Here is a 14,281-nt window from a genome sequence, read left to right on the forward strand (position 1 = left end):
CACGGCTTGCAGTGTATTCTCCACCGTTCACACATACAGGTCTCGACTTCTTCGGTCCATATGAGGTTTCTGTAGGAAGACGTAGTGAAAAACGATGGGGAATTGGTCTCCGGGCCTTCTATAAAAAGTTTATTTCTGGAGCGATCATATAGCCTTTACGTATACTTAGTATATGAGAAAGGCAAAAAAAGTAAAATTACTCCGTCGTATTCCGCTCCGATCATTAATTTACAATGTTCTGAATAACTCCGTTGTGAATATGTACATTGCACATTATGTGGAAGAATTTATTTTGATGTATTGGAGGTAACCACTTTCCTTTGATGGGACTCGAACCCATGACCCTCAGTAGAACCTCGATTTCCAAATCGGCGCAATCCTCTACGTGTGCAGTACTTTTTTAACACAAATAAAATGTAATAAAAATATAAGGATATCAATAGTAAAAATAACGATATGACTGAAATACTAAAAGCAAAACGTTCCACAGCATAGTGTTATTTTTTATCATCTTATTCTTCTAGATCTCTTTCAACTTGAGCGCCACCAATAAAAAAATCTTCCTTCAGCACTAATACTAAAATTGATCGTTTTATAGTATTTTAACACCATCAAATCACTTCCCACGATAAGATAAGCGCTCTGGGTGGGTATTTGCATGCAGGGCTTATCAGCAACAACGTTAATAAAACCAAATTGTTGGACACAAACATAGCACACTGGACAGGTTTACATGCAATGGATTTTGAGCGTTGGGAACTATCTATGTATCTATATTTTGACAGTCATTTGTATAGCCATAACACTTTCTTAAATACATTTTCATAGCACTTAGAATATATAAACATCTATTCATACCTTCCGTTTGAAACGAACACCTGTTGATTTTTTCGCCGAGGAACTATATTCGCGCTAGAGTGCGACGGTTTCGAGCTCGAATTGTCAAAAATGTCCGTCAACGCATCTCCATTCTTCATCGTACCTTTGGCAAAGGGTACCGTGTTCGGGTATTTGGAGTTCTTGGCATCTTTTCCGAACGAAACCGTACCGAACAGATCTTCCAACTTGAATTCGGTGCCGGATTTCTTTGTTGACTTTATCCGACTTCTGTAAATATTAATCACATGAAATTTTCATAATCGACGTGCTATAAAAATCTGTAACTCACCCTAGAATTTCTTCCAAATCATCATCAAAACTACTGCTCTTCACGGGCTCCCAACTTCTACTAAAATGGCTCTGAATCCCTCGATTCAGGGGTGGATTCTTTGTATTTTTCACTTTTATCTCTTCGTCAGTTTTTCTTGTCAGTAGAACAGGCTGCTTGGAAAATGCGTTGTACACCTTCGCATCGCTGAGAAAACTTTCGTTGAATAAGTCATTTTTTGAATTGCTATTTCGTTTGTGTAGGTAGAATCCATTATTGAAGTAACTTGAATCATCACTATCCGCCGCCCTGTTTGCCACAATTTTCCCTCCTTGCCCCGAGTTTCTCGTCACGTAAATATCGTTCACTTTTTCGCCGCCTATGCGACCCCCCACGTAAACTTCCGTAGGCTTTTCATCGATTTTCACTACGGCTGGCTTAATGATTGAATAACTCGTTACCGAGCTACTATTATCGTTCACTCCACTATCGCTTCGATCGGTAATCGATTTCGTAATGCTATTGTTCCGATTAAGCCGACCTTGGTGGGGGTTATCATGGTTGTGAGTACCATTCATCCCCAAATTGTAGTTGTTTAGCATTTCGTTGAGCACACTATAATTTATTCCACTTTTGAACTTGCTATTACTTTTAGCGCTGTCGTTGAGTTTCCCATTATCTAGCGATGGACGTTTTTCCAACACCGCCGGATTCTTGGATATTCTTGAGAGACTCAGCAAAGAGTTGATATCATTAAGATCACTGTTACTGATTGATTTGTAGATACTTCCATTGATGTTTCCGTTAGTGATAGAAGCATTATTAGGATTCACACTGAACCGGCTCGTAATACCACCATTATCCAGTTGCGTTGCATCTACGATTGATATCCTTGCGCTGGGGATGCTGTTTCCATTTTGTTGTATCTGCGGCAGCTGTATGTTGCCATTGTTCACAATGGTCGCAGAAGTTCTCTGCTTTACTGCGGCATAGTATGGATATTTGAGAGATTGCTGGGCAGTCGGGCGCTTCTCCGGTTCCCATTGGAGGAAGTCTTCTAGCAACTGAATCCCCGATGAGCTGGCTCGTGTCACCAGGGATTCCAGTGGTATTTTTGGACACTCAGGAAAGCGGAACTGGATTGTGGTGGCCAGCTTGTGTCCATCAGGCCAGTCATTCTGTGTTAACGCATAGAGTAACGATTTGATTTCTAAATATTCAAAGTAATAAATAAAATACCTTATCCGGAGTTCCCAAAACCGAACATATTTTGAACAGCTGATCCACCTCACTCGAACCAGGAAACAACGGCCGGAATGTGTACAGCTCCGCCATAATACACCCCACCGCCCACAGATCAATCGCGCTGCCATAGCGTGTTGAGTGCAGTAAAACTTCTGGAGCACGATACCTACGCAGATGATTGAGGAAAAAATAATTAGACTCCTAAAGCAAATGGGAAACGAAATCACTTTTAAATGGTAGACACTAAACTTCGTGACACTAATTGGTGTTTCTTTCTATCGTTAGTCTGCATACTGTATTTTTACGTTGTATTGAAAAAAACACAATTATCATACGAGTTTGACGCTATTACAAGATTATAATCAAAAAAATATAACACAGTGCATGGAAAAAGTATTGAATATGTGAAAACAGCTTTTAGCTCCGTAATGTGTTTTTAACAAAGATGATAGAGCACCTCTCTTATCATACCGTTCGGTAACGCTATGCATATAAAACAAAACTCCCAACTATTAAACTGCTACTGTGGAGATGTCGAACAATAAATGCTTCTAGGTATACTTACCATCGCGTCGAAACATAATCGGTGTACGGCGGACGCGATCTGATTTCCCGCGCCAAACCAAAGTCGGCTATTTTTACCAGCTCCGGCCCACAGCAGAGCACATTCTCCGGCTTGAGATCCCGGTGGAAAAAGCCGTGCCGATGCATGAACGCCAGCCCGGTGAGGATTTGCTGCAGGATCAGTCTTATCGTTGCCTCGGGGAAGTGAGTTTCGCGATCTTTGATTAGCTGGTAGAGGTTCTCCTGCATGTACTCGAACACAAAGTAGAGCACATCGTTCTCGCGGATGACCTCCTTCAGCTTGACCACGTTGGCATGGGAAAGTTTCTTCAGCGACTGTGGAATATTTTAGGGAAAGCGATTAGTGGGACGGTAATGAAATTTATGAGAATAGTGCGGTATATTATTATTGGAATTATGAAGGAAATAACTAAATGTCAAGTTGTTGTCGTTGTAGCTTTGAAATAAATTGGATACTATAGATAAACCTTTACAATAATTCAAAACCAAGTTCTTCATGTACTATCATAGTTTTGATGAGACACACAGATCCAAACCCAAGTAGCACATTTCTATCGAATCTGGTTACAGCAACTTGATTGTGACCAAATTCCGTCGAATATCAGTTACGGCAACCGACCTGGAACATGCTACTACGGAAACGAAGTTTGAAAAACGCAAGTAAACCTGAGTATACTACTAAGTATACGTAAAGGCTATAGAATCACTCCAGAACCAAACTTTTGATAAACGGGTCGAGACCCATAATTTATATACCAATCGACTCTGTGTATATCTGTGTATAAATATTGAATTCAACGAAGTTATGGCAAAAATAACTAACTGTGCCCACAACCAGGCCAATTCCCTTACGAGAAATTATCCATTACCTTATTGATGATTTGTTTGAAAATCTGAGGAGACGATGATATTACGATTTCAAGTGAAAGCTTTGAAAAGCTTTTGGAAATATTAAAAGAAGTGTTTGAAATTTTGGGTGAAAAGCTTTTGGAACTTAATTTAGATAAATGCTAATTTTTATTTCAAGAAATAGATAATTTGGGATATACATTAAATGAAAAAGGTAAAACACCGAATTAAACTCATAATGAAAGAGGGAGGATGTTCAACGATTCATTGGATTAACTAACTATTTTTGAAAGTATTTCCGTCCATCGTCGTAGGGGCTAAAACCAACGAAAACAACGGTAATTGGCTAGATCTCCACTATAGCAGAACATTTCTCATGAGCTTACGTTTTGGTACAGATCAGTTTGGCAAAAAACGTCTCTTTTATTGGTTTTCGAGACTACGACAAAAAGGCGAAAATGCCTGCCTTAGCGCTACTCAAGCAAAAATTATTATCCGCCTCCTCCACATACCGTCTGCCATCTGTACCCCACCATAGATGGTAAGCAGCACTTTCCTTTCGAAAACTCCCAGTGCGCGTTGGTCCTCCACGAGCATCATCCAGAGCTCGTGACCGTAGAGAACTACCGGTTTAATGAGCATTTTGTAGATATTTAGTTTGGTACGGCGGCGAACTTTATTCGATCGGAGCGTTTTTCGGAGTCCAAAGTATGTACGATTTCCTGCCATGATGCGTCTCCGAATTTCTCTGATAGTATCGTTATCGGATGTCGCCAGTGAGCCTAAGTACACGAATTCTTCAACCACCTCGATTTCATTACCACCAATACAAACTCTTGGGGGTTGGCTAAGCTTGTCCTCTCTTGAGGCTCATCCTAGTCCAACCCGTTTAGCTTCGCTTTTCAGTCTGATGTAGATTTCCTCGATCTTCCCAAAGTTACGTGCCATAATATCAATGAAAGGCCATCACCTTGCCGTAACACTCTGCGCGTTTCGAAGGGACTCGAGTATGCCCCTGAAAGTCGAACTACGCACATCACCCGATCCATCGTTGCCTTGACCAACCGTAGCAGTTTATCGGGAAATCCGTGTTCGTGCATTAGTTGCCATAGCTGGTTCCGATCGATTGTATCATATGCGGCTTTGAAGTCGATGAATAGATGATGTCCAGGCACGTTGTATTCGCGGCATTTCTGCAATACCTGGCGTACGGCGAACACCTTGTCCGTGATGTAGCGTTCACCCATAAATCTCGCCTGGTACTGCCCCACGAATTCTTTTACGATTTGTGTTAGTCGGCGGCATAAAATTTGGGAGAGTACCTTGTAGGTGGTGTTCAGCAATGTGATTGCGCGGTAGTTGCTACAATCCAGCTTATCCTCCTTTTTGTATATGGGACACACGACACCTTCCATCCACTCCTGCGTCAGAACCTCATCCAAACCTTGGTAATTACCCAGTGCAGCACTCTAGCCAGTGCCTCACCACCGTGTTTAAATAGCTCTCCTTGTAGTTGGTCAACTCCAGAGGCTTCGTTGTTTTTCAGCCGGCCGATCTCCTCCAGGATTTCCTGGACATTCGGAACTGGAAGTGATATGTCCTGCGCGCGTGCTCCTAGGTTCATTATCATACCGTCACCGTTGTCTGCCACATCGCCATTCTGGTACTCTTCGTAGTGCTGCCGCCACCTTTGGATCACTTCACGCTCGTTCGTGAGAAGGTTCCCGTTTATGTCCTTATACATATCGAGCTGTGGCATGTGGCCGTTACGTGAAGGGAACTTCTTAAAGTACTTTCGTACGTTATTAGCACGGTACAATTGCTCCGTCTCTTCACGGTCTCGATCTTCCTGTTGGCGATTTTGCTGCATTCTTCTCTTCCACTAACTGCTCACATTCGCCATCATACCAGTAGTTTCTTTGATCCGGGGGCATCGTACCTAGTATGGCGGGACGAATATCTCTCCAACCATCTTCAAAAGACGCTGCGCCTAGTTGCTTTTCCGTTGGGACTGCCACTTCCAGCTGCTGCGTTTAGTCTTGGGCTAGTCTATCGTCTTGTAGTAGTGGTCGAATTCAATATTCGCACTGCGGTAAGTGCGTACGTACGTGATGACGGAGAAGAATTCACCGTCGATTTGGTTTTCCGTTTCTGGATTAGGTGGTTTCCATGTGGACTTGTGGATATTCTTGCGGGGGAAGAAACTGCTTTGCACTACCATTTCGCGGGAGGCTGCAAAGTTGATGCATCGTTGGCCGTTGTCGTTAGATACGGTATGCAGACTATCCGGTCCTATGACCGGTCTATACATTTCCTTCCTTCCTATCTGAGCTTTCATATGTCACCGATGATTTTAACGTCCCGCAGTGGGCATCCATCGTATGGCTGCTCCAGCTGTGCGTAGAACGCTTCATTCTCGTCGTCGGGTCTCCCTTCGTGTGGGCAGTGCACGTTGATGATGCTATAGTTGAAGAAACGGCATTTAATCCTCAGCTTGCACATCCTGACGTTGATTAGCTGCCACCCAATCACGCGTTAGCGCATCTTGCCCAACACTATGAAGCCGGTTCCCAGCTCATTGGTGGTGCCATAGCTTTGGTAGAAGGTAGCCGCTCGATCCTCGATTTTCCACGCTTTCTGTACTGTCTAGCAGATTTCCTACAGAGCTGCGACGTCGAAATTGCGGGGATGTAAATCATCGTAAATTACCTGTCACAAGCGAAGCCTAGCGACTTGCAGTTCTATATTCCAAGCTTCAATCATTTATTCGTCACCTAGGTCTTTTCCGATTATATCGAGTCGTATCCAGCTTTTTACACGACAGTGCCATAATGCTTTGATTCACCCCTTTTGACACTTGCTGTGTCCACTATAATTTTCCACTATAATTTGAAAAAATGAATCTTAGCAATCTGTGACTAGTTGAAATTTTCAATGAAAACATTAAACTGTCATATTTTGGAAATTGAAAAAGTTTCTAAAAATGGTTTTCATATTCCAATCAATTGTTTCTTTAAAAACATTCTTATTTCTTTTACTCATTTTAGGTGTTCATAAAAGACAACATCGGCATGCTCTTGGAGGCACGGATCTCGATATTTTTTCCACTGTTTTTAGTTATTGCCCATCCACCGGCATCAGTTTTCACTATGATATCTTACTGCATAGGTAAAATTATTCAGAAAGGTGGTCGGCAGTTGAACTGATGTCGGACAAGGATTTTTTTTAATTCTCCATTGATTACGAAGGGCGAAGGGGGAAGTAGAGCAGTCTGAGATTATCTCAAGTTCCACTCAAAAGGATTGTATAAGTGTATATGAACAAGCCACACCATGGGAGTGAGACGGTTTTCTTGTAAATTCTTTCCAAAAGTAATTTTAATGTAAAATCCTTATGGGCTCGTGATTACAGAGTGATGTGGGTGATGTCATAAAAACAAGGATACAAGCCAATAGTCTTCTTAATGATCATCTATAAGCCACGAGGCTTGAAAAATATGGGTTCTTTGGGAAATATGCCAAAAAATCGACTGAGACAATGAAACGCGATACAATTTTTGACGGGAAAGGTCAATTCAATATAAATTAAAAGAATTCGTGATTCCGACATATAAACATCCCATTTCCGCATAGTCCACTTTCACATCGAAAAGGGAAAGTTTCATGCTTTCATAGTATTACAAAGCGCGGAAACATTGCAAAACGATCGCGCAATCGCTGACCAACTTGTAGCTGGCTCATGCCAATAACACAGATTAGGTTTTACAGCCTTCCGGTAACCTATGAAAAAGTGGTCATTCAGATCGTACAATATGTGATCAGTTTAAGATTTCCCCTGGGCCGATCGAATGCATATGAGGCTTTGTTCCGCTTTTCCTGAAATCATAGGTATCTCAAAGGATTTTCCAATCCGTTGTGTTTAAATTTAAGTTCTAGGCGTTCAACAAAAATCCTAGAAAAAACCATTTTATTATTTTTCGTCACTAAAAAGTAAAAGAAATACGAATTAATCCTTGCACTTGTTTCTCAGACCATATGTTGATGTTTTATCAAATTTGGCAGATCAGTAAGTTGACTCTAAATCATGGCTACCAAGATATTATTTTAAATCAAGTTCACAGCACATGTCAAATTCGATTCACCCCTTGTTGATTTATGGCTAGCGTAAAAAGCTGGATTATCTTCTATGTCGTTCGTAATGGTTGTTTTAAAGGCGGCTTATTGGGCCTGCGCTTTTTTGTACTTTTCTAATGTGCGTTTTTCAATACATTTTTAATTCTGGGTTTTTTACTCTATTTTGATTTTTTTTTTCAATGGAACACCGTTGAAAAAACCAATGATTTTTTAATAATTGGAAAATGCAATCGATCAGGCCAGTTTTCAATAGCAAATAATGTCGATTGCAACTTGTTGCAAGTAAATGGCTGGCGGCGGGGGAGTTTTCGGCGTCACGCCGAAAGCCATTTAAGGTTACTCCTGACAGAATCCAAGTTTCAAAGTGCTCGCGTTTTCGGAGGCACACCACTCGATACGGAGGCGGCGGACAACTGTCATTTTTGTTGATTCAGCTTTGCTGCGTTGCAGCATGCATGAAAAAATAAAAATGACAGTTGTGCGTTGCTTCCGTATCGAGTGGTGTGCCCCGAAAACGCGAGCACTTTGAAACTTGGATTCTGTCAGAAGTGACCTTAAGCAGGCGGTGGCGTCGGCGTGAATCAGCGTGGCAATTTTTTGTAACGTTCATATTTTTTCATTTTTTTTTCCTTTTTTTCAAGACTTTAACGGAAGAATGTTTCGAATTTCACGGGAAAAGTCTGAGGTACTTCCCCACAAAATTTACAAAGTTTTTCCAAAATATTAATTCGGAAATTATTTTCGAATTTTTCACGGAAACTATTTTGAAGTTTCGAGAATTCTTTAGACTTTTGAAAGAAAGCTCTTTAGAACTCGCAAGGAAAATTATTAAAAAAAAACTTCAGAAATTCTACGAGATATTAATCAAAATTTCTACAGGGAATGTTCAGAATATCCACGGAAAGTTTTTCGGAATTTCTGTTTAATAATTTCTATGCAAAAATCTCTGGAATTTTTACGAGATGCTGCAGAGATTTCACGGAAAATTCTTCAGAGTTTCCGCTGAAAAACTGTTCGAAAATTCTATAGGAAATTAAATGGAATTTGCGTGTTTTTTTTAAGTTTTACATGGAGAAAAATTTGTTAGAATCAACCATACGGATTCTGCAACAATAACAATGTTTATTGTTGAAACATTCACAAATAGGGTTGAATCAACCATACGGTTCATACGCGATATGTAATTCACTAATTTGTTTCTTGAATTACATTTACAGACTAAACACAGTCTATTTGATTCAACTCTCGTATAGATTTAAACCATGCTTTCCAGCTATCACTGTCAAATACTTCGGGATCGTAAACTGCCGTGAATCGCATATCTGTCCCATCTTTGCTGGATTTCCTATTCATATGGGACAAATATGCGATTCACGGCAGTAAAGCTGATGCTCACTCACGCAGAATTATACCGAGAAACCATTTTGCGGGAAAGAAAAAAGGCGTGATGAGAGATAGCTATTTGTCCCTTACTGTTTGAGCTGCGAAAAGTTGATTTGCTTGTTTTCTCACGACTTTTTTCTTTTCGGTGCCTTCACCAATGCAAACAAGAGTAGCCTTTATGGAACAAATACCTATCCCAACAAGCAGTCAACGTGGAGGAATGGCTAAAGTGTGCGCAACCCAGTGCTATTTTTGTTGGTGTTCCAGGTTCGAATCCCATTGCAGTCTTATTTTTTTTTTAAAACGCATACTGAAAATTTTCGCGGTAAATCAATGAGGCGTAAGAATGATGAAATGGAAAAAGAATTTCATCAAGTAGGCACATTTTCGTTTATTTTTCAAGCCTGCTCTAGCGAAAAATGTGAGTGAAAGATGTTTCTCGCCACAGACTACCAAAAAAGATTCTCCTTCTGCCCAAAAATCATGGTTGTTTTTACTTTCGAAATTTCTGCCAAACTACTTTATCGAAAATATGATCGTTGTTTGATGCAACAAACGAAACAGTTCCAATCGAAAATATGATCGTTGTTTGATGCAATAAACGAAGCAGTTCCAAACGTACAAGATTCCTCCGCATGTATAGAATACTTTTGAAAATTTCACAGTCAAACACTAATCTCCATTCTTCAGAAAATTACTAAAAAATTGGAAAGGGTCGTTTGGCCGAAAATCATTCGACGGAAATACATTTCGTGCGAAACGATTATACATGGTTAACGGTTTGACCAAAAATATCATTTGGCCAAAGCGACAATCGGCCGAAAAAAATTGTTGTCTCTAACAGGTTGTTGGCCGAAATTGTCGTTTGGCCGAATGAGTCTACAGGCCGAAAATGCCGTTCGGTCGTAATGGTCGTTTGACACGACTCAATGGCCTTTCAGCTAGACGACCATTCCGGCCAAATGACCTTTTCGACCAAACCCACCGGTATTTTCGGTCAGATGACCTATTTGGCAAAACGACTTTTTCGATCGTATATCCATTACGTTAAATGACATTTTCGGCCAGATGGCCTGTCGTTCGATCGAAAAACCATTTGTTCGGATGTCGCTTGACCGAATAACACTGTAGGCTAACCTAACCCAACGGTTGGTCGGAAGTGATTTGACCGAAAATGTAATTTGGTCAACAAAGTTGTTTAACCTAGCAACCCTTTAGACTGAAACTGTCGTTTGGTCGAAATAATCGGTCGGCCGAAAATGTCGTTTTGCCGAATAGATTATTTAGTCGAAATGACCTTTCTGCAAAACACTCCAACAGTTTAGGCAAGATGTACGTTCCGGCCAAATGGCCCTTTCCATCAAACGACCATTTCGGCCAACGGATTTTTTCAGCCAAAGGAACTGTTCGGCCGAACGACATTTTCGCCAGTATGTACCTTTCTACCAAATGACATTTTCGGCGAAACAACTTTAGGCTAAATGACATACGGTTAAATGGTTTGTTCGACCAAATGCTATATTTGGCCAAACAATATTTAGCTTTCGGCCAAATGTCGACCGTGCAAAAGTTCTATTTCAACGAGAAATTCTTTGGATTTCAACGGTAATCCTAAAACAAGGATAAAAAAGTTTTAAAAAGTAATCCTTTAGAATTTGCACTCGAAGTTTCATGAGTAATGAGTTGGAGATATCCATCGGAAAATTCTGCCGACTTCTTCGAATTACAATCGGCGTGAAAAATCATAGTTCAGCGGCGTGACCAATTTTAAAAGGCGGCGCGCCGATGCAAAATTGTCGGCGGCGACGGCATGCCAAAAACTGTCGGCGGCGGCGGCGTGTCGTGGCGGCGCACACCTCTAGTTGCAAATAAATCAGGTGAGGCTAAGTTTCAAAAAGTGTGTACAATATTTGTACACATACAGACACACAGGCAAAAATTATGGATAAAAAACAGGGAATTAATATTTGAGATACGCCCAAAAATATGCCCTTTGTTGTCAACAGAGTTTGTTGTGAGGTACAAACCATTAATGGAACTCATACACAATATGACAAGAATCATTTGCCTTGCAAGCTCTGATATTTTCGAGAATACGATGCAAATTTTGTAATCATAGTTAGATCCTCGAATATTTCCATAAAAGCAAAAACTTCTTTTTTTTCTTATTGGCATTACATCCCCCACTGGGACATTGGCACCTCGCTTCTTAGTGTTCATTCAGCACTTCTACAGTTAATAATCGCGAGGCTCCTAAGCCAATTTACCATTATTGCATTCGTATATAATGAGGTGTTTCGTCCATGGTGGGACGACCCTACGTTGTGTTTTTTGGTGATTCTCCGGGCGACGAATAAAGAACAACTGATTGAACTGGACGGTTGATTTATTGCCTCCGAGAGGCAGCGTGCCTGCTGTACAGAACATGATTTCAGAGTCGCTTTTCATAGGCGACTCTTAGTTACGGATACAATACAAATTATTGGGGACGTGCGCACAAACATTCAAATTTAAAGTCTAATTAGATTCCTGCGCGCCAATTCTTACGTACCTATATAACGCGACAGTGCTCTTGGCGCGAGGAGGGAATAAAACGAATCACACGCTGCTCTGTCTTGTGCGGTCCTTCTTCTATCACAACAAACAGCAGGAACGACGACGGTGACGATGAGTGTTGAGCGAACATGAGGCTATCACGATGATATTTTTATGCCCAAGGAAGTCGAGACCATTTCCAAACCGAAAATTGCCTAGACCGACACCGGGAATCAAACCCATCTACCCTCAGCATGGTCTTGCTTTATAGCCGGGCATCTTACCGCTAAGCTAAGGAGAGCAAAAACTATTGATAGCACACAAACCGGGGACAAACCGAAATTTGCTGTACAGATAATGCAAAATAACGGGATGAAGTTAGCAACAAAATTGTCTTCATGGTTGTAAACGACTAATTTGTAATTAACTGGAAAGGTTTATTTTCGGCTTGCAGTCTTTTAGATGAACTGAATGATTCTTGAGAAGAAGGTGTGAGCCAAACACCGAAACGTCGGCGATGATTAAATAAGAATCATTCATCAAAATTTTCGGATCTTTGTCATTATTCTCTCCGACAAAAACAAAGCTTTGGTTCTCTTTTGTCGCTTGTTTCGCATGCGCATCCAATAAAAATTGATTCTCTAATAAAAAAAAATGTTCAGTTTAAGGCTCCCCCAGACCTAGGCGATTTCTTCAACGCGACGGGGACAACTAGTCGTCGCGATTCTATCGTTGGTTTGCTGCAGGCTATGTTCCATTTACGCTTTCATACTAACAGCGGCAGAATCGCAGTCTCCAAGCGACAGAATCACGTCGCGATCGTCGCATCAGGTGTGTTTGGGGGAACCTTTATATTAAAGAAGATTTTGTTGCTTTGAAAACTGGTTCAACTCATTAATTTCCTCAACAATTTAAAGGTTCTTAAATATCAGACAAGTTTTACCCATTGAAAGACATTGATGGATTGCAAGTTTCTAGTGTATCTTTAAACTCGGTCTGTTCCCCTCAATATGAGATTATGTATGGACAGTGGGCACATGGGAACGTCAACAATAATGATATCGCGAGTATGGAGATGTCCGAAATATGGAAAAAAAATGTATCTATCTTACCCCACCCTCCCAGGTTAATTCGTTGTTGAATCCGATATCAGAGCAAATAACGTCATTAGAAGCAATAAATTATTTTGACCACAAAATCACTCCATTTATCCTTATTAGTGTTTATGCTTATTATGCTTATTCAGTATTAGAGAGGGAATTTCCAGCTTGCTTGCGTAGGTTAGTATCATGTCATGAACAGCTTTCCAAACAATAAATATTGCCCTGGTGGTTGGAAGAGGTATCAACTCCATCGTTCGTGATCATCATCAGTGGAACGTGCACAAAACAACCTAATTAAGGCATCCAAACCATCCGTCACAGTCGAGCTTCACCGATTTTTTGCTCTTGCTGATGTTGATTACTGTCATCCAATCAGTCTCGTCGAAGCATAGCCGGGGTAACTTGTGAGTGAGACTAGATATACTGGCAAGAATTACGAGACTAGTGCTTTCACAAACTCGGATCCTTGTCCGGTCTGCAGTGGTTTATTGTCTGGATATGATAGCAGCACAGACAATCAGACGTAACACTAGTGAAAATATCATCGACCATGACTTCAACGATCATTTTGAATTTGATTGATTGCGCGTTTCACAACTAGAGGCGCTAGCGTCGTAATCCTGCGAGTTTGATATTTCACTCCAGCGCCTACTGACTATGTCATATGAAATATTGCTTCGGCTTATTCAGTAGCCGCTAAATTGCGAAGGCCGAAGGAGGTCCTTCGTAGCTTAGTTGGTTAAAAGCACCAATCTAGCGTACTGAGGGTCGTGGGTTCGAGTCCCATTGAAGGAAAGTAGTTGTCCCCAATATATTTTTCAAATCATAATCTTCCACACAATGTACATAATCACATCTCAGTTTTCAGAACATTGTAATTAATATCCAAGTCGGGCGGTCCAATACCCGGAAAAAAGATAGATTGAACTGAACTTGAGTTGCGGACTCTTAGTTTTCTTTCAGAACATAGAAAATGCATTAATATGATTTTTGGGGCAATGATTTTTTAAATTTTTCGTGAAGTTGATATTTGGAACCAGGATTATAATCAACCTTGCCAATTTGTAGTATTAAAAATAGCATGAAAATACTAACTGAAAAGAAAAGTATATTTAGATGTTCATAACATGTGGCCGCTTTGTTGAAAACAATATTTGTACTTGGCGAACTAGTTATAAATCAAAAACCACCTTTTATAAATAAAAATTGAAATAAAAATAACATTAGTGCAGCAATGATTTCAATGATTTTGTTTTAAATTAATCCCAAACAGACGTTTTACATTTCTGATGCTCTGTACA

At 40.5% G+C, this 14,281-nt stretch overlaps 1 protein-coding gene across 2 annotated transcripts in view; it reads right to left on the reverse strand.

Moving 5' to 3' along the window:
• LOC134216483 (probable serine/threonine-protein kinase DDB_G0268078) overlaps window positions 1-14,281 on the reverse strand; it is a 52,906-nt gene that overhangs the window by 10,010 nt on the left and 28,615 nt on the right. For both annotated transcript variants that reach the window (XM_062695355.1, XM_062695354.1), the window contains 4 exons: window positions 2,958-3,292; window positions 2,387-2,558; window positions 1,169-2,325; window positions 859-1,107 (listed from right to left, as the gene is read on the reverse strand). In XM_062695355.1, the coding sequence (XP_062551339.1) occupies window positions 859-1,107; window positions 1,169-2,325; window positions 2,387-2,558; window positions 2,958-3,292 (1,913 nt within the window). The remainder of the gene's footprint in view (window positions 1-858; window positions 1,108-1,168; window positions 2,326-2,386; window positions 2,559-2,957; window positions 3,293-14,281) is intronic.

This window comes from Armigeres subalbatus, chromosome 2 (assembly GCF_024139115.2).
Source record: "Armigeres subalbatus isolate Guangzhou_Male chromosome 2, GZ_Asu_2, whole genome shotgun sequence".
NCBI classification, from domain to species: domain Eukaryota; kingdom Metazoa; phylum Arthropoda; class Insecta; order Diptera; family Culicidae; genus Armigeres; species Armigeres subalbatus.